At 38.0% G+C, this 23,407-nt stretch overlaps 1 protein-coding gene across 2 annotated transcripts; it reads right to left on the bottom strand.

Annotated features, from left to right (window-relative positions):
* Positions 1 to 350: 350 nt before the first annotated feature.
* LOC140245038 (cell division control protein 6 homolog) lies at positions 351 to 22,365 on the bottom strand. 2 transcript variants are annotated; one of them, XM_072324630.1, is made up of 13 exons: positions 22,179 to 22,365; positions 19,723 to 20,012; positions 18,042 to 18,110; positions 17,431 to 17,595; positions 16,382 to 16,581; positions 15,517 to 15,692; positions 14,644 to 14,750; positions 12,946 to 13,085; positions 12,418 to 12,524; positions 10,806 to 10,864; positions 10,127 to 10,380; positions 4,224 to 4,364; positions 351 to 3,186 (listed from the first exon to the last, which is right to left on the bottom strand). In XM_072324630.1, exons 2-13 carry the CDS (start codon positions 19,982 to 19,984, stop codon positions 3,073 to 3,075), a joined length of 1,794 nt encoding a protein of 597 aa, XP_072180731.1. In that variant the 5' UTR covers positions 19,985 to 20,012; positions 22,179 to 22,365; the 3' UTR covers positions 351 to 3,072. The 2 variants fall into 2 exon arrangements, with proteins under 2 accessions (XP_072180731.1, XP_072180732.1); XM_072324631.1 differs by having other exon boundaries at positions 18,042 to 18,104.
* Positions 22,366 to 23,407: the final 1,042 nt, after the last annotated feature.

The raw sequence follows: 23,407 nt of genomic DNA, 5'->3' as shown, positions 1-23,407 counted from the left end.
CTATTCAGTACAGTGCACTGCATAATGCATGTGCAGGAAAAGGCACACACAAACTCACACACACACACACATACACACACACAAACATGTAAACAAACAAGGAAAATACCTCGGTAAACAATAGGATCCCTTACAATCACCACAACCATGCCATTGCTTTACAAAGTACACATACGAGTGCCTGCTGACATCACTGTGGTATATCATCTAATGAATCATTTATCCTACCACTGTCATTTCCATACACAAACTCATGACATCATTACCAAATCACCATCACTTTCATCATCACCAACTTATAACAATGCAATAATATCTGGTACAAAGTGGTGCAATTAACATAAACCGTCTTTCGGTGAGCTTTATATGCCTCTGTATCAATTCTATTACTGAAAATATGAAACCTCTTGTCAATTGAAAGTCAAACAAGATACACAAGCAAGGGTGCATACAGTTGATTATGATGGGGTATATTTCTAAGGTATCTATCTTAAGCTGCCAAGTTATTTTGAGGGACTGATTCACGAGGTGAGGGGTAAAACTGAGTTCTCAATGTAGTCTTTTAATTCATCTGGCATTTTACTGACAAGGTCACAGCTAATTTCTTAACACAGGTAAGAGCATTTCAAATATTAAAATTGCTACGAATTCAATTAAAGCAACAGTAAAGGCATTGAAGGGAGCAAAGCTATTTACTTATTACAGAAAATTTAACTGTGTATTATGAATGTCAAGTTCTTGTAACACAAAATTAAACTAAAGATTTTATATACAATGTATCTTTATGCATGTAGATGTGCTTCTATGTGATAACCTCCAATTACACATATTGAAGATAGCGATGAGATTAACACATGTAATGGAGGACTTGCATTCAAACAAACTCATTAAAACAGATATAAAACCTTTAAAATTATGCCATCAACACTTACATGTTATTATTCTCAAATAGCCATTTCTCATTGTATTTAAAAGGAAAAGTCTGAAAGATCGCTATCAACAGTATAAATAAAAGATTTCAGCCAGAAATTGCATAAATTTTAAATAAACACTATGCTTTGCTAGACATACTTCAATTCCTCATTTACCATAGTTTGATTTAAATGGACAAGTACAAATTCTTGGAAGGATGGTAGACATATGTGATGTAGTAACCCAACGCACAAATGCCAAAACATGGATGTATTCTACCAGAAGAACCTACAACACTTAAATCTGATGGGCAAAGAAAGATAACTTTAAACCTGTGACCCCCTATGGATAGCAACCTTCATCATAACAGTCCCATAACAAACACTGCATAATATGGCTTACATATAGCATCTTGGGTGGCAGAGATATCAGTTCATGTTAAACGGTGAGCAAATGTATGTATCTTATCCGAGAAAATAATGGTACACTGAATGATGTATTAATATGTTCTTTTATCATGATTTAACTGAACAATTCCCCTTCATCTTCTAATGGACATCTTCCTGCTAAAATATCTGAAGCAACTGTAAAGTGACTGAAAATTAAAGTCAAAGCATACGTTGTGAGAGTGGTGACATGACATTTGCTCCTGTGACAATCGATCCGGTCTTATTTTCTCAAAGGACTTAGAATTAGGGTTGTGATAGGCCTTTAGGTTTAGTTTGAAGTGAGGATTAGGGTTATGTTTGTGGGTAGAATGTATGTTTGGCTTAGCATGCAGATATTTCATGGCAGCAATTGTTGCAGGAGCAAATGTCACGGAACTGGCAAGTGTAGAGTTTATGAAATAATTACATGAACAATATTACGACTTCCAGAGGGTTAAATGAGATATCTGCGAAAACAATACTGCATTATAAAAATGTCACTTACAGCAGAACACATGCCACAAACACCTGGAGCAAATCAAGCTGCAGTGACCCATCGATCAGTTTGTTATCAACTCTATTCTAAAAGACACAATGCTCTCGACATCTGTAGACTTGAGATCATGCTTGTTTGCCCATGTAAAGAGGCACCAGGCCTTTGCAAACAGACTGATCTTACTGGCACAGAACAAACAGTGCACTGAGATATGAGATAAAAAATTACAATCATTTCATAAATTTAAAAAGAATCACAATTTTCTTTCTATATTGAAACTTCTTTAAATTTTTTAGAAAACAGATGAACAATCATCCACAGACAATCTGTAATAATATAACCAAATCTTCATATCAAAGGTTGCTTAAGAGCAACTTCAGAATGAAATTTAAGGGAATAAATACTAAATATGCAATTCTAATCTTTACGTCAATTAAAATTTGGAATGGTAACTTACAGTAACATCTTGATAAACATTTCCTGTGAAGTCTTATGGAGGACATTACTCCTACAAATAAGTATTTTTAACAACAGATCTATTGAGTATAGTGCTCACTTGGACATGACAACATCCTCTGTAAAGTTATAAAAACTGAAGTACTATAGACATTCCTGCAGGATATGTGGCTACATCAAGATAAAACTGAAAGAAATGCATATTCAAACAAGTGTAGCCTGCATTTCCCATCGACAATTTGAAATCTTATTCTTGGGGCTGCACCCTTACCTATGAATCAAAGGAAGATATCCTGCAGTAATCCATAAATAACCTTATTCTTCATTGATGAAGAACATTCCAATGTCACAGAAATGGAGCTCTAGTTCCTCCCAGTCTGAAAGTACAACCACTTTTTTTTTCTTTTTTTATATCTTTCACATGGAAAAGTTTATCAAGAACACACAGAACATGAATTCTTCAAATAACCAGTTTTCTTTCAGATAGGAAATTTTCATGAAAGAACATACACTGGACATGAAAACATTGGCAATGACTGTAACTCACTTGTGCCTTTGACTCATGTGAGCCAAAAAGGGCAGTTCCTTCAGAACAAGAGAAGATGACTGTCTTGATACTTTTGAAAGACAAAAACTTCAAGGCATTCAAACCAAACTCTCATTTCGTTCATTTGTTGTTTCAACAGTTTAATTAACTCACTAGTAACATTCCATTGTAAATAGGCTAATCATAATTGTAGGAGTGACTCCCTTCTAAATTGTTTGTGAGATGATTTTGCATCATCTTAACTTGTTCCCCTTCTGGCATGGCAGTCCAGTCTGTAAGATGGCTGACATGAGGATCTTGTCTTGCAGAGCAAACTCAACCTCCTTCTCATTCAATTTCAGGGACATCTGAAGATAGAAAGGAGGTAATATAAACAAATCAGTCATATCATCATCCTTTGAAATGATGTGTAAAGACAGCGATCTGCTCAGAATACAAGCAAGAAGCGAGAAGAAATAAATCAAAAGACTCAATGTGTCCAGAATAACATCATTATTACTAAAACCCACATGATGTAATGCACTGTAACAGACTGTCATTCTTAAATGGGGATTCAAAACATGATATTGTGAATAGGGAGAGCTATCTCTGGTAATTGCAAAAAATGATAGAAGAGAAATAGAAAGGATATCTATAGGGTATTGCATAATGAAAGGGTCTCAAAAAAGAGCTGGAAATGAAAGAGTTACAGAAACTGTTCTGCGAAAGGAAAAGATGTACAGAGGTGCTGAGAATCACAGGGTTATCAAAAGGGTACTGCCAAATCAAAAAGGCCTACAAAGGAGCTGGGAATGAAGGGAATATCATATAGAAACTGTTCTGCAAAACAAAAAGGTGAGAAAAGAAACTTTTTGCAAAATTATAAAGCATACAGAGACACTGGTAATGAAAGGGTCATTAACAGGGTTCTATCAAACAAAAGGGTCTATAAGTATAACAAGAAGATGGAAATGAACAATTTCAGCCCCAATTCAGATCCCCACTCCCAAAAGGCCCTAAGGGAGTCTGCCTGGATCTGCCATGGACAAACCTGAAATTGCAGTCACCAATATACTTACTCATAGCAGCAACCTATTGAGCTCCATCACTTCTGGTTCTAGAGGAGAAGATTTTAAAAGATTCCTTAATTTGAGGGGGTGGGGGTATGGTGCCCATTTGAACAATCAAGATCCTATCCCCTAAGAATGCTACCTGCCCAGTTTGGTGAAAATCTGTTACGGGGTTTTCCAGGAGAAAATGAAAATGTAAAAGTTTATGCATGCCAGACACCGGACAATGAATGATTGCAATACCTCACTTCAGCCTTTGCCTCAAGTGAGATGAGAAAGCCCAAAAGATACGCAAAAACAGATGAACTTGAAAACCATAGGAAGTTTGTGCCTACCTTGCTTTGTCTTGCATCCTTTGACTTCTTCACTGTCAGAACTCCCCTGGTCTCAATCAGTTGGCACAGTGACAGGAACTCAGACTGATCAACAGGGACCACTTGACGACTGTTACAAATCTGTCGGTAGGTGTCATGAACCTGCAAAATGGAAGCACAGACAAACACTTGCGTGAGGATACAAGACTTTGTGTTTCCATTGCATGAAATAGCAAATAGTCCAGGCTAGGCTCCATAGAAAATGCACCTAACCTTGTTTTTTGATATATACAATGTTTTTTGATGGTTTCTTGTCAATTCGAGGGTGCTGATTCCAAATCCGATTGATGCCACTCGCGTAACCTTGAGCATTTTCGGCAAAATGCAAAAATCCAAAATGGCCGCCAGATATGCTAATTTGGCCATGATAATCCCAGTTATGTCAATTTTATGACCAATTATTCCATCAAAGTTTTTTAAATTTTTGTTCCTTGAGTAATTCTACTTGCACATGCAAAAAATCTTTCATTTGAAGAGGTACATTTAGTATTTTAAGCTTATTTTCAATTCAAAATGGCCGCCACTCCTACACTCATGTACTATATGAATGGCAAAAAATATGCATAGAAATAGAAGACGAATTTTCAGTCACATACCTACGCTTTTATCAAATTTTGCATGTGCCGTGCAAATCTCATGAGTGCCACTAGCAAAACAAGCAAACAAACAAGCAAACAAACGGAAAATGTATTGTTTTTAGGCTTATTATATTCTTCTTCATACAAAACTTCAAAATGGATGCCACCCACATACCCCTGCACAATATGAACGGCAAAGTGTTCATGGAAAAAAACAAATTTTCTTTTCTTTTTTTCTGTCACCCAGGTACACTGTTTCTCAATTTGTGTGCTGATTATAAATCAGAGGATTGTCACTAACAAAAGCTGTTTTATTCTTTGATGCAAACATCCAAATTTGCTACCGTCAATCTGAATTTTTCCCAAGAAATTTGGAAAAAACCCACCAAAGCTTGAATTGACGCCAACATCAACATCGTTTACCAGGAATTATTTGACATTAACAATTTGATAAAAGGCTGAATCCTAGATGATGACACAAATGAAATTTCCAATTACCTTTCCTGTTCTACATTATCTAAAAGCGATATCATACAAACTTTTCAGTCCCCTCACCAGAGAAAGAACATGAGGCAGGGGAAAGTGGAAAAAAGGGACCACCTCACTTCCTGTTGTCAAATCTCTGAAATGAAAACAAGGCCCAAAAGTTTTTCATGTTAACCTAGCTGAACTATATAAGGAAGATGTATTCTACCACCATTTTTTTTTTCTGAGTGAATGTGTTTGCGTATATGATGTCAAGACAGACTCTGAGATCTGTACAGTGCTGCCTCATTCTGAAAGCAGTGTTATAACAACTTCACACTGCTTGTCCTTAATCTTCAGCACTCAGAGACTACAACTCTCCAGCTTTCGACAGGAGATCTTCCGCCGAAAGCCCGTTTTGCGAAATCTCCCGTTCTCCCGCTTGAGATTTACTTTCTCCTGCCCTGGCTCTGTGTCTCCCACTTGAAATGATTTCTTACTTTGTGTGTTCGTATATTGAAAAATAAGCCTTAGATAGCACAAGAGAACACTAAGAACCCTATTAGAGCTTCCAGAGCTCAAGCGGGCCCTGGACCCCGGCCGCAGGGAACTTCGCGCTCGTGATAATATATGCGCTTCGCGCACATCAAGTTGGAGTCTCCCGTTTGCTAGGGGTTTCAGGCGGGAGAATCTCCAGATCAGAAGGTACTTGGGGTTGGAGTCTCTGAGCACTTGCAGATTCAGGATTGCTCTAGGTAACCAGACCAGCAGTGTTAGGACTCTGAATGATGGCCTCCTTAATGGTGGCTGTAAACTAACTCCACTAGAGCTCTTTTTACCATATACATGGTGACATAACATTCCCTTCACGTAGGAAGTTTGCAGATGATCTTGCCTTTACGTCTCGTAGAAAGTCCTTGGATGACATGAGCCGAGTACTGACCCATCTCAAGACAATAGAGAAGTTCTTCACTTTCTGGAGACTTTGCCCCAACCTTTATTAGATTATCATCCGACCCATGCCTTCCATCTTAGTAACCATCTTGCCAATGCTATGTTCAAGGTAGCCCTCTGTGGCAAGCCTTCCAAGCATAGGCTAAGGAAGTCTACCCTCCTTCACTGGCACTCGATCACTCTCTCTCACGCTGGAAGGAAAGGATGGCAAGTGTCACCAGTGCTGTCAACGCATACCCTGACCTTCCAAACATGATAGCATGGGGGCATTTCATGAAGCGTTTCGTCTGAAAAAATTGTCTGACAAATTTGCTCTCAGCCAATCAGATGCAAGGATTTTATAACAGTTAGTCAAAAAGAGAAGATCTAACAAAACGCTTCATGAAATGCCCCCTTGAACAACCTGCCATCAATGCGTCTGAAATCCCACAAGCCTAGATTTCCCTTCCGTAACTTGAAAGCTTTGACCCCAAAACCGGTTGGTGAAGATGCTGGTCTGATGTCATCTTTGACACCACCTAAGTTACCTACAACACTTGTCTCTGGCCTGGCAACAAAGCCATAGGGCTTCAACGGGTGGTGATCAAGCAAGTCTTTATGTCTTCATTCTGTTTCTATGGCAAATAATCGCCCTCTGACCCCTGAGGAAGTGCTGAACATCACCAGATGTGGTTTCTATTAAAGCAATTGCAGGACTCATATGCATCTTTAGCCTGAAAATTCTGCAAATTTGGGGCTGATGTCACCTGCTGCCAAACATCCAATTAAAGGGTTCTTTAAAGACAATAAAAATTACAGTTTTAGTTTGAAGACAAGACTGAATGAGATCATGATGTCAAAGTGTATCTAATTATTATCAACACCTGGGAACTGTGAGAGAACTGAAAGAGGTATCTCACATTGCTCCTTGGTTGATGTTTAATGAATAGTTTGTACGGTATTGCGTTTAGACAGTTTCGTTTATGCCTTCACCAGTTTTTGTCGTTTTAAGTCAAGAAGAAAATCAAGTTTACTCTATAATATCAAGGCGGTACTTCTAAATTATATCATATCAAAGTGATGGAGGTTATGATCCATTTCAAACTCGCCTCCCCCCCCCCCCCCCCCCCCCCCCCCCCCCAACTCCTTGCTGGAAAAAAAAAATCTATAATGTAAAGGGTTTTTAGGTGTGTCGGAATGTCCGGTATGTTTTTGTCGGCAACCATATCTCTGCACTTACTGTATAGGATTTTCTGTACTTTGTTAATATGGTTATAGGGGAATGTATATTAAAAGCTTTGTTTTCTAGATTCCCTTCCATTTTTAACATTATTTGATAAATACCATGCATCTAGGCTTCTTAAGATATTGTGTTAGTATTACATTTTTATATTCAATCTGCGTGTAGAATATGACATTATATTGCTTTCTTGCGAGACGTTTAGTGAACTTATATTCGTTGTTGAGACAAAATGAAATAGATAAGAAATTGTGTTAAACATATAGTAAGGTTTATGAATATCAAATGCTGAAATATACATGTAGGCCCGTTATATTGTAAGTGACACCCAACATATTTGTATTACACATGCAACACTTTATGACAGCGTAGGTACGGGACTGGAAACACAGTAAATTTGTGCTATATTCCCATGCATTATGTTTTGCCATTCATATAGTACATAAGCATAGGAATGGCGGCCATTTTGAATAAAAATGAGCTTTAAATACTAAATGGACCTATATGAAATGAAAATTCTCTTGCAAATGCAGATGGAGTAACTCTAGGAACAGAAATGTACAAAGTTTGGTGGAATAATTTGTCATATAATGCGCATTATTATGTTTATCACGGCCGAATTAGCATATCTGGCGGCCATTTTGGATTTTTGCATTTTGCCGAAAATGCTCAAGGTTACGCGAGTGGCATCAATCGGATTTGGAATCAGCACCCTCGAATTGACAAGAAACCATCAAAAAACATTGTATATATCAAAAAACAAGGTTGGGTGCCTTCTAGCCTGGACTAAAAAGCCTTACTGTTAATTCTGATGACACAATCAAAGTTTCTTCTCATTTTCTATCATTTGTACTTATGCAACCTAATGAAAAATATTATTAATCATTTTTGTAATCTCCATGTAAATGTAAACACTTCCATCTGGAAACAGGTGTATCAGTCTTTACATCTGAGATAATGTAATTCTAGGTTCAAAATAACAAACTGCACATTCCAGTCATTATTAGAAAACCTTTTATATTATTAAAGAGTTTTTTTGTTTTTTTTCTGTTACATATCACTGGTCTCTTTTGGTTCTTGCTCTATTACAAACATTTTGATTCAGGCATTTGATAATGATGTACTAGTACATGTAATATTAATGCTAGTGTTCAGATGTCATAGTGCACTTCTTTAGGCTGTGTATGCACTTATAAGGAAGAAAGTATCCTGTGTCACTATATATGCCATACATTTTGCGGGGTTCTTATTTTTACAAATTTTGCGAGTCAGGTACTATTTGCAAATTTAACAACGAGTAAAAATATCTCTCATCCAGACATATCTGCCATGTACACTTCTCCTTTCATTACTGTACTCTAATTTAACAACAGAAGGTGAAAAGGGTTCTGGAGAGAACATGATGGGAACCTGTAACATCACCATGATATACTAAATCCTTGAAGAAAGCTTAAAACCCCCACCATAATGAAAACAATAAATTCTTGATGGACGGACGACCTGCTCCAAAAATCTGTTACAAATACATGAAATCAAAAAGTCATTTGTGGAAATCATTGAATATTGAATAACTCTCCCTGAAAATCATGGATTAGCACTTAAGATCTTGTTCATGTAAAATTCATCTCTGCTTCATTTGCAGTTAAAAGGGAACTTGAATGCAGATATTCACAAAAGATGTACCATGTGAATGACAATTCTACTTCTTGGCACAAATTGAAACTATTATCAACTAGAGAAGCACTCTGAGAGCGCAGACCTCCGCCAAGCATGCAGCTCATTTCCATCACTGATCTTGTTCTTCCATAGAGATATCTGATTTCCACCCATAAGTACTTAAACGGAGTAGCATGCTGAAGTGTGTATAGTGTGCTGAAAGTCGCCCGATTTCCCAATATAGAAGCCTTTGTTACGTCATAAACCCTCAGCTGCAAGGCACGCCTCGCCCTTGCAGAAACTAGAGCACGCACTTTAGTGCGCGCATGCAAACCTCAAATATACGCAGCCTGAACTCCAAGTTCATTGACCCTACCTGCCAAAATATCAAAAATCCTTCATAAATTCCCCCAAAATTCTCGGATCACTACAAAAGTTAATCGTTTGTTACTTGTGTCATTCTCAACCTTTCCGGCAAGTTTCATCCCAATCCGTTGACTACTTTTTGAGTTATTATGCACACGGACAAACAAACAAACGAATGAACGAACGAATGAACAAACAAACCAACGGTAACGAAGACATAACCTCCTCCCTTGGCGGAGGTAATTATCATATTTAATCAGCTATATACATGTTGATGAGTGCATTTGTCCTAATGTAAGATTTGATGTTATTACACTTTTCCGAAAAATAGAGGGGAGAGAGAGGTTCATGACCACTGTGGGGAATAGAAATATCCCAGAGTCAAATTTTGTTAAAATTCCAAGCACTCAGGAAAAATATAAAATGCTCAAGCTCACATCTTTAAGAAAAAAAAAAGAAAGACTATATATGTATATATCTAACTTATATTGCATGTATTATTATTATGCTTACTATCTACAGAGAAAATCTATTAAGGGTGCTTCATTGGAAGCATTTGCAAATGAGAACTACTCCCTTAAATTATATCAGTACTTAATACATGTACAAACAAACATTCCACTTACCTTCCCTAGTGTGACCTCTCGACCTTTGCCTTCCTTGACCATTAGTAACATGGTACAAATGACCAGCTTCTGCTGCATGGGGAAGCTCTGAGGTTGACCATTGCTTGCTGATGTCATGCCTGACCCATATACATCATTGATTACAGAGGAGACCTGGAGAAGACCCACTTTCTTTGGGAGTTTGGTCAGGGACTTCTTGGGAGACTTCTTGGGGGACTTCCGGGGGGAAGAGGTAGGCAGCTTCCTTGGGGATCCTGCTTTAGAACAAGAGAGGCGTCATGCCATATTGGCAGCAAGTATAAAGGATATAATTCTTTATAATTTGTGCAAGGGGGAATGTACATTATCTAATACCAAAACTTAATTATGATTCTGGGAGGGCTAAAGCAAATGCTGGTGAGACACAGTATTAATTTGGTGGTCTACAAGTCACACTTATATAAAGACTTGAAAAGTTCCTTGTTTTCCAGTTTAACTTGTTGGGTTTTTTTTTAAAGAAAAACAGTGAAACTGCAATTGGAAGGCAAAACATCGGTGATCCATAATAGTGGGTTTAGATGCATTTTCAAAATGATAGAACATAGTCTTTACTTTACAAAAGTCTAGACTTTTGAGTGCTATACATCTACCATGTTTATAGGATATACACAATAGTAAGATAAAAGAGTGCTTTGCTTACCGACTGGTTTGAGAACTGTTTGTCTTCTAACATCTGCCTCCACTATTTCCACAGCTCTCCTGTGAAGCAACATCAATGACAATCACTTAGAAAGAAGAAACACTACATGACACAACTCTACAAGGGTCAACTTCTTTGGTGATTGCAACTTGATGATTCTGATGTAAAAGTTATGGGACACTGTGTCAATACCTAAAAATACGCTGTTCGTAGTTATGAATATTAATATCTTTGCGTCACAGTATGACATTTGATTGGCGCACAATAAAGAAGACAATTCCTGATCTCAAGTTGAAATATCACCTTAGCATCCATCTGAACCGCAAAGATTCACTTTCACCGCTGCCACCATGTTTTGATAGCCGTGACCTATCATATGTGGTGAAAAGTAACACAATTCACAACCAAAGCACGACTCTGTGCAGGATTACTTGTATTTACAATCAGGAACCGTGTTCTTTATTGCGTGCCAAGTAAATGTCATACTGTGATGCATGGACATGAATATTCATAACTTGAACAGCTATTTTCAGATATTGACACAGACACAAAGCACATAAACAAAATAAAGGCATTCCAGGAGGATTTGCATTCCTTTCATGCACATTGTGTGATGGAATAGAAGACATTGCTGCATATGAAATGTAGTGGGCATTCTTTAATGCAAGAGGATAACACCTTTCAACATAAGAGGATTCAGTTAAAGATGACATGCTTTCTGAAGCATTGTGGTCAAATGCAAGTTTGGGCAAAATGTTGTTCCTAAAGTCGGTCATGGAGTGTTCTGCCAGTTTCCCAAACACAAAAGAGCCCTTAGGTTAAACAACCCATCCCATTCAGCTTTAGCCGAACACGCCCTCAACACAAGACACAATATTGGATTGAATGATGCCACAATACAAGCCTTTGAAAGGAATTCTTGGCTAAGAAAAGTGAAAGAGGCCATCTGGATTAAGAGAATCAAGCCCACACTCAATAGGGACTCATGCATTGTCTACTTAATTGTGACACAAATTGTGTGGTTTAATCAGTAAAGTAGAACTCTTCATGTGTCCAGACACTTTGCTGTCACTTGTTATGCTTTTATATCAGCATTCAGATAATTTCTCCAAACTTGACCATATTGTAAGTCAGACATTCAAATCAGGTGCAACAATGTGCCTTAGTCCAACAGGAATGCCACAATGACAGTAAGGATTATGGGGGATTAGGTAATCCCCACTCACTGCAATTAGTTTCTGTGCTAATTAGTGAAGAAAGTGCTCCAGCTTTTGTGCTTATTGGGAAACAAGCACAGTAATAGTTCACAATCCCCCCTCCCCCCCCCCCCAAAAAAAAAAAAAAAAAAAAAAATCACTTCAGAATGCTGTACACTACTCCAGTAGTCTCTGCATAATTGGGTACTGCTGACGTGCAAACAGGACAAGAAATTCCATTGCAAGTTAATATTTACCAGATCTTCACGTAGGCATCTCTGGTTAATCAGGTACACAGTTTAACCCGCTGAGGACGGACTGATTTTGCTACAACAAGCATTTCCCATAAACACTTGCCCGAGTATACTCGGGACTCGTCCTCAATGGGTTAATCAGGTACTCCAAACATCACTCACCTGCAGACATCTAATGCTTTGCGGACATCTCCTGCCACTGCTGCGACCTTCCTGGCACAGAGCTGTACAGCTGTGGGTTCTACAACAACTTCACCATCCGATGATGACTAATGGGAAGAAGAAGAGAATTAGATGTGAAAAAGCTTCCCTGATAATTACATTTCTTATGATTCTTAGAATGGTAGAATGTTACTTAGCATGCATCAAATGGAAGAAAAATCTTAATTCATTCAAAAAACTTTTAGTATTTCAAGTGGCACAGAAGATATTCAAGTTTTGTATTTTTTTTTTTTGATAATTAGTGTACAACTGTTCAATCAAAAGCCTACAGCTGAAAAATTATGCTATAATCATGCTATGCTACTTTTTCATCAAAGTGCAGATTTAGATAGGAATGGGACTGCCTGATGGACACCAGCCCACAACCCTTAGGGAAAACAATGATATGAATCACACATAACAAAGGTATTCTACACTGAAATAGAGCCATGAAGACAGAACACCATGCTGAAGCCTGTCATATCTCACCTCTTTCAGCCTGTCATTGAGGATGGCACTGATCTGATTTCTGGTGTATGGAGCAAAGTGCAGAAGCTGTGGCTTACATCTGGGTCTAGCTTGAAGTCTAGGCAAGATTCTGTCAGTCAGATCCAAAGCATTGGCTACACCTGGGAGAATCAACATAGGAATGGTAAAACAGGACTAACAACTTTTCTTTCATCACATAAAACTCATGATCAATTATCTTCCCTGTCAAAAAATGCATCTCTACCTGGAGGTTTGTTTTTTTTTTTTTTTGACTTGAACAAATATCAGCAGATTGCGCCATAAATGGTATGAAGTCCTGGATATCATATTTTATTATGGGTCACTTTAACATATCAAGAATTACATTGAATTTTGTGTCAAAAGTAAAATTTGCATGAGTTCAAATAGTTTGGGGTCAAGATTGGGGGGGGGGGGGGGGGCAGGGGAACATTTCACTGTGAGCACACCAGGCTTGTTTTGATGTGGCATCAACATGCGGCTATTGCCATGCCAAGTATCATCTGCAGTTCACATAGATCACAGTTTACACAATCCAACAGACTTGCTGGATGGATAGAGAGCACATTGTACTCTACCTCTGTCACATAAAAAAAAAAAAAAAAAAAACACTTCTGAATTAAATGATATGCTTAATATACAAGTGTCACTTTGGGGTTAAAGTTACAGCTGTACATGCTCAATTACAACTGCAGTATATTAGCAGAAGTCACACATTTGTTGTTTCACTACATGATATAAATGAGACATAATCATGAAGAGCTGAAATTGCCAGGTTTGCCAGAGAATGGGCAGCATGGACAAATTGCAATGATTTCACACAAATTAAGAATTCTACTCTGTCTAGACATCCTGTATGGAGATACAAGGACAGGGTCTTTGTGCCATAAAATATAAAAATCCTCGTTTTCCTTCTTACACCAAATCCGCCTAAAGTTGAAATTTTGGCAAAGTCTTCAATAACAAGGGTGATCTAAATATAGAGAATCTTGCTTTGGCAAGAGTTTAAATAAAGACAACAGTGTTCCATGGGATAGGCATTCAACTAAGGAAACATATGGAAGGTCAGTTTGAACAATATGAGAGGTGAATGAAAGGTATATGAGAGGTATTTCTTTTATCATGGCTACTATTAAACACTGATCAATTCAGTGCTTATTCACGTCGATGGAGGGCAATTTGTCAATCAGTTGCAATGAAAACATCTTGACGGAAGAATTTCATGAATTTGAATAAATATCAGAGGTGCTGTTAATCCCCTCATTGTGCACAGCCAAACCACCTATAAGTCAATTATGTGTAGTTGTTGTTTTTGTTATTGTTGTTTTGACGTTTTGACAGACTGGGTGAGTATTTGTAGTGACTAGACAGGCTGTAAAATGGGGGGGGGGGGGGGGTGTCTGTCCATCACCCCTACACATTCACACTGCAAAAAAAAAATAAAGAAGTTACACAGCCCATCCTAGATATGTGAAAACTGAGCTAAAGCTTCAGGAGATGCATTTTATTCAGACAACATATTGTACATGTACGACAAAGAACCAACAAATATGAACTCGTGAATATGCTGGAGGGTTTCAATATACAGAGTGTATTAAAACTCCTTTTTGATTTCAAGTTGTTGACTTTGCAATTTCAAACTACATGGCCACCAAATAACCATTGAGAAAGCATACTTACCAACGAGAACTAGACGAGACCTTGGTAAACTTGGCCATTCAAACATGGTGTAGAGCACCTCTTGTCCCTTGGAATCTAGGTGGTCTATTTCATCCAACACCAGAAGCCTGCAAGCAAATCAATTACAGAACAGACCATTGTCATATGACATTTAATATCTTACAGCCATACGTGATGATCACATTTTGTAGTATATCATTTAATATATTTAGTATCTATTACACAAATCTGAAAGTTTAAATCACAAAGTTTACTTGTATTTCAAGAAGGAATAATGTAACATGCACACTATATGTGATATTATGAGGCTGATTCAAAAGTGCCCGGTTGCAGTGAGCTGCTTACATAAACCACAGCCAAATAAACAGTATGCACTCAACACATACAGCCACTTGTCAACTGTGACACAAGGGAAATGTAACCATCAAGCATCATGGCAAATGTGTAAGAGCCCAATTCTGTAGAGATAAAACCAGTGACAACAAGTTAAGGTGCCTCGAACACTATGACCTTAGTGGCAACTTAACGCCTTTATCATTCTCAGCTGACAAATTATTGTGGCTCAAAAGAAGGAAAATGGACTGTCAATCTGAGTTCCCTGGTTTGTATCCTCTTGCTACACCTGTGGTGTTCCTATAGGCAAGGTACTTGACCCTCATGCCCAGTCCTAGTCCAAGGGACTTCACGCCATCAGCCCCATTGTCCCTTGCCTACAAACAATCATAACTTCCTTAGAAGCCACATAAAACAAATTATTAATACAACTCAAATACATATACATAGTATGTGTCAGATATTACTGACTGTGAAATCAAGACAAAATGAAATGTACATTGCATTCAAATCATAGGTATGGAGAGGCATTGTACTTACAGCATTGGACCACTTGACATGAATGTCTTCTGGAGGGCCTTGGCTGCCTGTTTGGCAGACATCTTGTCAGCTGTGGAGTCATCTTTGAATTCTTTCAGGACTTTGTTGAAGATGCCTTGGCTCTGCCTGACCAGCATGCAGTTCACAAACATCACTTTCGCCCTGCTCATGAGATTCTAGGAGGCAAGAAGACAAGTCGATACCTTTATCTATTCTTTAATAGTTGTGACAGGTGTGCCAAATAATGCACCTCTATATGGAGTTAGAATATCTTGGAGGCAAAGTTTTACATACTTTGGAATTCTGTATCTCAGTATAGTAGTTAAGTAGTTTAGTGCAATTCTACATGGTATACGTCAAGGTATAGACAAAATTTGTAAGTCCATTGAGTGGGTACATACCGGTACACATTCAGTTGTACATCTGCTAGCATTTTCTTAAGCTTACTGGGTCACTTTTTTTTCTCAGAGTTCATACACAGATATGACACTGCGTTGCACACACATCTTTTGCATTCTTCTGACAATTCCCAAAGTACAGTTAGATATTTTTTTCACGGATTCAGAATTTATTTGACAGTACATTTGTCATTCTTACTATCATTTTCAAAAAATTTAAGAATGATACTACACAGGTACATTTGTACATAAGATTTATCTGTCAGTACCCAGTACTCACTCATATTGTAAGGTCTGCTTCAGAGAATTTGATAAAAGTTCTACCTCTATCAAATCTTACTAAACAACTAACCTTTCTGCAAGACACGCTTATCAAGCTAAACACTGAACGAAAAGGTGTGTGATCCTCCACCACCACATATGTAATAAATTTGATACTGATTGCATCATGGTTCAACATCCACTACCTTGTCATTCTGAAGAATCTGCTTGAGACATGCAGTCTTCCCTGTGCCTGGTGCTCCTGACACATAGAGGCTGCCTGGTCTCTTAGCCTGGACATGGTCTTGTAGGAAGGTCTGCATTACATGGATCTCCTTTTCTCGGCAGAGGATTCGCTGTGGCTGGGATGTGTGGAGTGCTTTCTTGGCTGAGCTGTAACACTCGTCTTCAGACAAAAAAACAGCAAGAAGGAGAGACAGGAACCAAAAGAAATGTTAAGCCAAGAGACAAACCAAATGGAATGTAACAAGTAATGTGCTGAGATGGATGAGATAAAATGTTATCATGATACGAAGACAGGATAGTTGTACATACATGTAGACTTAGGAGTGTGGTAGATGAGTAGGAAAGATGGACAGAATGAAACAGAACAAAATATCAATTTCCAAGGCTATGTTATGGTTTTAGTTTAAATATGTTCATCTTCATTCAAAAACTTTCTTTCATAACTCAGCAGTATGTGCACATATGCACTTTGTTGTTTGTTATCACATCTGCATGGTCATGTCTACATGTGTGGTCAATTCATGAAACACTTCCATCAACATAATGTACTAAAACATTTCATCACAAAAATGAGACTAATTGCTGCAGAGATTAGTGATTTGCAGCAGTCAAAATTATTGAAACTGTGCCTTCTCCACGACAATGGGATTGAAAGTGACAAAACTAAATTACATAGAATGACATTACTGATAATGATCTCTTCTTATGATATACATTGTAAATAAGCATGAAAATATGACTGTTATTACAAAATATGGGTATCATATTCCATAGCCAACTACGATGGATTTTGATGATTCTTATCTTACCTACTTGTAATGTAATGGGGTAAAAGTATGACTTTGTGAGGGCAAACTAAAATAAAAAGAGTGCACTTTTACCTTTGGTGATAGCATCACATTGAACAAAAACTGAGAAAACTCAGACACTGTCAAATTTTTATTGCATCAGTTTATTGGTGAAAAGGATGAAAAAAAAAGAAGGGAAAAACAAGTTTGATTTCACTCACTTTCTTGCCTGCTGATGCAGACTTTTCTGAGAGGAGAAATGAGGGAGGGCGACATTTTCGTTGGTGTCTTCAATGGAGATACTGGTTTGTCACCCTCACACAGAACCCTCTTAGCTTTGCTGGGACTGCACGGCACCGGTTCTTCATTTTCATCATTGAAACCACCTACACATAATATGAAAGTAATACATCATACTGTATGAAAGACAAACTTGCACGAGTCTACAAACTGAAAACTCACTAGATGGGAAAATATTTTCTGCCATGTTATTTGTCATTTCAAGCACACGGGACAGAAGCTATCTTGTTCTGTAACACTCTCACATTGACTTTATAAACATTCATTTAATATATATCATATTCCAGACATATATCTGGTATTTTTCCTGGTGAACATGAATATTTCTTGAAATGTCAACTAACTATATCCATCTCCTTTTAGAAAAAAAAAAACAAAAACAACTTTCATCTGGTGTCCCATGTCAACGAAGATGTGCTCTGGTAACTAAATTAGCCACTACTGTTGCAGCTGTATTCATTTCCTTTACACATTCCCTACTGCTACCATGTCTATAAACTCATCCAACATTGATACACAGCACATACTGTACCTGGATTTGCTCTCTTTCTGGGGGACTTGGATGGTGATGAAGTCACTTTACTAGAGGCTTCCTCTGAAACTGACACAAAACACATTTTAGACTTAGAAACCTGCCTTGCTGAAGAACTTTCAAACTGCAATCAAAAGATATAACAATCTACCCTTTATACAAGTATCATACACTGTACATGTACTGTAAATGTATAATTTGATGTTGTTTTCATACTTCACGAGTTCTTGACAGAATTCAGATAGACTCAACTGATTTTGAGCCCACACAAGCATTTATCAAAATTCATCTACCAGACTGTATGATCTATGAATTTTCAGAAGAAAAGTTTGAATATAAAACAGAAAATATTGATTTAAAGATTATAAGAGATCAATAATTTGTTGGCTAGCCTTTTCCAATTTAACAAAGTTTCACTGGGCATCTGCTTCTAACATGAGACTACTGTGGAACTACATATGACAAACTTGAATTCTTAAAACATCACATCACTCTATACTGTATGCCCAGGATATTTCACACTGTTTTTATTTTCACAGATTTGTAAGTCAACCAAAATTGACATAAACAACTCCCCAACTAATCAACATAAAATCCAACCACTTGCAAAACTACCTCACATATCCCAATTCATGAAAAATTACAATTACATACAATGTTTGAATATATGGCATATATATTACATATGTATAATCATTGGCTCTTGCCAATGTGGATCCAGAGAAGCAGTTATAATGTCATATATCTATTCCACTTACAACGTAGGTGAAAATCTGTTTCGCTTTGGTGAGCTTCACACATTCAAGTTACAGTACCAGTTACTAGGTATTGCACAGAACAGTACTGGCTTCGAGAAGTTCGGTGACACTTACTGTATATAATATGCATATATATATATATCATCAAAAACAAAACTGAAACCAAGTTCATGCTGTATTCACCAACAGTTTATTTCGGCAAACAAATTTTCTAGAGATTCGCTGTTTCTCAAGTGTTGATAGATATATATATCTATCATCAATTTATAAAAGCGCAAAACCTATAGACATATATTCTTCTGTGCTGCAAACGCTTCTGATGTACTTGATGATAATACAGTTAAAGGGATGGTACAGTATTGGTGGAGATGAGAATTGGGCTTTTAACTTTTTACGAGATACCAACAAAACACTTATGATATAGTACAGAGCATACAATTCTAAGAGGAATTCAAAGTTTATTTGATGAAAATCAGGTTTGGAATGACTGAAACATCCAAAAACAAAGTAAAACAAGGTGATCGTAATGAAGTGTGGGTCCCACACTTTATTAGAATCGCTCTTTTTTTTTATATCTCAGACATTTCAAACCAATTTTCATCAAATAAACGTTGAATTCCTCATAGAATTACATGCTCTTTCATATTTCATAAGAGCTTTCTCATTATTTCACCAAAAAATGTTGGAAACCTAAAATTAGGTCTCAACCAAAACTGTACAATCCCTTTAAATGAGAAGATGTGTTTTGAGTCATGATTTCTAATGGTAGGTCATTCCACAGTTTGAGAGCTGCGCAGGCAAATGCTTGGCCTCCAAATCTTATTTCGTTTTGCATGTTGGAATTGTAAGAAAATTTATGTTAACAAAGGAATGAAAACTTCTTTCCAACAGACTCATGCCATTGTATAATTTTAGACAAATACCTCTTTTACTTGGCAAAACTCTCCTGGTGAGATGTCCATTAGTTTCCTCGGTGGCTGGCCCTTGTCTTTGCGTTTCCTGTGCTGAGCCAAGCTCTTGTCCACATGGAAGGTGTGACAAACTTTTGCTGCGACTGCAAGGCTTACTTTCTGGAGAGGTTGGTGCAATGTTTGTTTTATTACCTTTAGGAGCAGAAGTCTTGTATGTCTTTCTGCAAGGAAACGACAGAGTTGACTGCCGTCTGCTCCGAGTTTCAACAGGCATCCTTGCAAAGGGCTCTTGGAGATCAAAACTGGAATGTGAGGAGAAAGAAAGACAATCAGAAACTCAAAATGTTCTACACAATTGATGTAATTAATCTATGGGCATGTTGCTGTATGGGATGTAGACAGACATATAGGATCATTCACTACACACAAGAGAATTGAGGCACAATTTTGCAGTCTGTTTTGCTTTTCTGCTGCAAGCTTGAGTCTGACTTAGTGTAGTGATGGCGGCATTATCCTGAAATCGGTCACCACTCCATTCACCGCAATTCATTTTGTCATTGCCTATGACTGCTATCCACCGCCACGGACTTTGCACATAGTGAAGACGCACTCACAGAACTTGACCGAAAGATCGGTCTATATCTGGTCATCGCGGATATGAGACTGCGTTCACGGAATCTCCTCCTACCCTATGTCTACAGAGGAGAGCAATAATGTCCAAAAAAAAATAAAAAGACTCCTCCGGACAGACGGATCTTTCTGTCTATCGCAGAACAAGAGGGGACCGATACCAGGATTAAGCCATGATGGTTTGCACAGCTGCACAGCCACAGGTAAGAATTAAAGCTAAGATATAGTTCCAAGAATCTCTCAAATTCCACCTTCCACCATTTGCAGTTGGAATTGAATGTAGACATCAAATGATGGTACAACGTATGTGATGACTGACCCTAACCCCAGGACGACACGATCGTGTCATTGTCGGTGCCCTGCCCATAAACCCTGGGGCGCTCCTTGTACAGTTATTTCACGTTCGGGCTGGTCACAGTATACCTGCTGGCCTAATACGTTACACACAGCATGCAGCAGTGATATGCAGTCTTGGCCAGAGGCCAGGAGGCTTCACACAGAGTGATCAGTAACTATACACAGCCCAGTCGCTGTATGTAATCAGTAAACTTCTATTGGCTTGTCATATTGCGCATTAGGCCTACATCAGGAAAACTATCTAACGTTATGACTGTGAAATAGCGGGTAAGCTTACGCTCAAGCAGTATGGTTGGGTGTTCATAATATCGGACACCTAACGTTTTTCTATCAATAGAAACATGAAAAATCTCACAATTTGCCTGAAATTTTACTCACGTGTGGAGAAAATACTCCGGATTCACAAGCGCGCACTGAAAATGCGATCTGAGGTACGCGCTCTAGATGGCGGCTTCGAACGCGTGGGGTGTCATTTTTTCCGCACTCAGTTGCCGGGCTCATATCGACCGACCACCCCGCCCTCTATTGACAATACGTATAAAGCGTACTTAAACGCGTTTTTTCGACAAGCTGCTGTTCTTTTTTTTTGCTGTTATTTTTCTAGTCGTAATTTTTTTCCCCAATAATATTTGAATATATTTTGAATCCTTCGATATTACTTTTGAAGGACTGTTTGATGAATTTGACTTGATTTTCATTAGGAAACTTTTCATCGTAATTGAAATAAATTAGATGAGTCGGTTTGTTTTTTCACATTCATTTCTCGTTTCTGCATCAACTCGTACGGTCGTAGCGGGCGACAAAATGTTTATGTCATGTGTATGTGTAACGTGTGTGCACGATCGTACAAGCGGCGGTGACAATTTTGCGGTCAAAATCGTCAAATTTATTACGGAAGGATACTCTACATCTAACAACGAGTCAGCAAAGGTAGGCCTAGTTATATGTAGTTACACGATAAACCTTATTCGATTTTGCTAAATTTCGGTAATTTAGAGGGAATACTTAGTTGTTTTCGCCACATTTTACTCGGTAGCGTAGCCCAGTGAAGAATCGAACACCGTTGCGCGTAGTCCCATGCGTACATTTTCTTTCTGTACGCGCAATGCCATTAGGCATTATAATGCGCGGTCGGTCGTTATGGACCCGGTCGGTGGGTTGGACCCCTACCATACTCCTACGGGGACAAACGTTAGATCTGTTAGCTTTCTGTTTTTGTTTTTTTTTTTTTTGTTTTTTTTTTTTGTAACATGGTTTAGATCTAGACCTAGTAGTAATACTAACACAAGAAGTTATTCAGTAAAGTAAACTTGGGTGACTCCACACTGTGGACCACAGCCAAGGCACAGCAGGGCAAGGAGGAGTAGAACTATTCACTGAGCGCAGTGAGAGCTTGCCTGGGTTAGAGGTCTAACGTTAGTTACCGTCTACAGTTTACTACCACGCGCTGCAGCAGTGCAGTGCAGGTTGATCGAACTCACCTCTATTCTCCAAATTTGAGTGTTTTAAAACTTTGAATGTGGATGTACACGTCCAGTCAAGACAATCCTTGTTCAAATGCCTGGAAAAAAAATGGCGAATTGACAGAGAAACGCTTCTACTACGGACGTGTCACACACCGGAGACCGAGTCCAGGCTCACTTTAATACAAATCCACTCGCGAGATATGAGAGCTAGCGACGCGTGTCAGCCTCTTCGTTTGTTCCGGTATTATGTGCATGCAGCCACCTACATACAGACTTCTGGGACAGTGCAGTGTACATTGTCCAGAGATGTTCATTCATTCCCGCTACGAACAATCCGCGCGAAAACGCTGTCAGCTGATTGCACAAAATAATGGAACTAGACGATGTGATTGGTGGAAGGGACAGGAGTTGCTAATTATGCACGCCTGGAGAGTGAACATTTAAACATGGCCAATTTAAATAAAATATATTTTCTATGAAAAATTTATTTAAAATAATTAATTGATTGTCTTTGAATATATACAAAAATATATTTGATGTATATAAATTTTTTTAAATCTTTTCATTGCTATAAATTTTATGTAAAGATGACATAACATGAGATTTTATATGTGCAGTCAAGATGTAATGAATATTCATAAAATAAGTGCTTACCATCTTTGGAGTGACAGGTGTACACGGTAGCCACCTATTCGAAAATATTGTAGAAAACCTACAAAATGATGAGCAGGTCTCCATCGTAAGATCTTAGTTTTGTTTTGTTTTGTTTTTTGTTTTGTTTTGTTTTTTGTTTTGTTTTTTGTTTTGTTTTGTTTGTGTTTTTTTTTTTGGTGTGTGTGTGTGTGTGTGTGTGTGTGTTTTAATGCTGACGATGATAATATTATGACTCCTATAGAAATAAACCTACCCAAAAAGCAATTCTACACCAAGGTCATATAATTATGTTTACTATAATTCATAATCAGGAGCCGCGAATAGTTTCTTTTTTTTCTCTCTTTTTTTTAAGGGGGGGGGGGATTGGTCTTTTAGGGGGAAGAGGGTAGTGTACATAACAAATCGAGTTATTTAAATTGTATGAATGGGGAGAGGGACCTCGGGGCTGAACTCTCAAGTATGTTACGGGCGTTGTTTTGGTTTTCATGGTTTATGTTTTTATTATTGTTTTTAAGGAACCAATTAAGAGTAATACAGATTACAACCACATAATTAACTTGGCTGAAGAAATGATGCGACATGTTATCAAC

Source organism: Diadema setosum, chromosome 22, assembly GCF_964275005.1.
Source record: "Diadema setosum chromosome 22, eeDiaSeto1, whole genome shotgun sequence".
Classification (NCBI taxonomy): Eukaryota; Metazoa; Echinodermata; class Echinoidea; order Diadematoida; family Diadematidae; genus Diadema; species Diadema setosum.
This window is presented reverse-complemented; position numbering and strand designations above follow the sequence as displayed.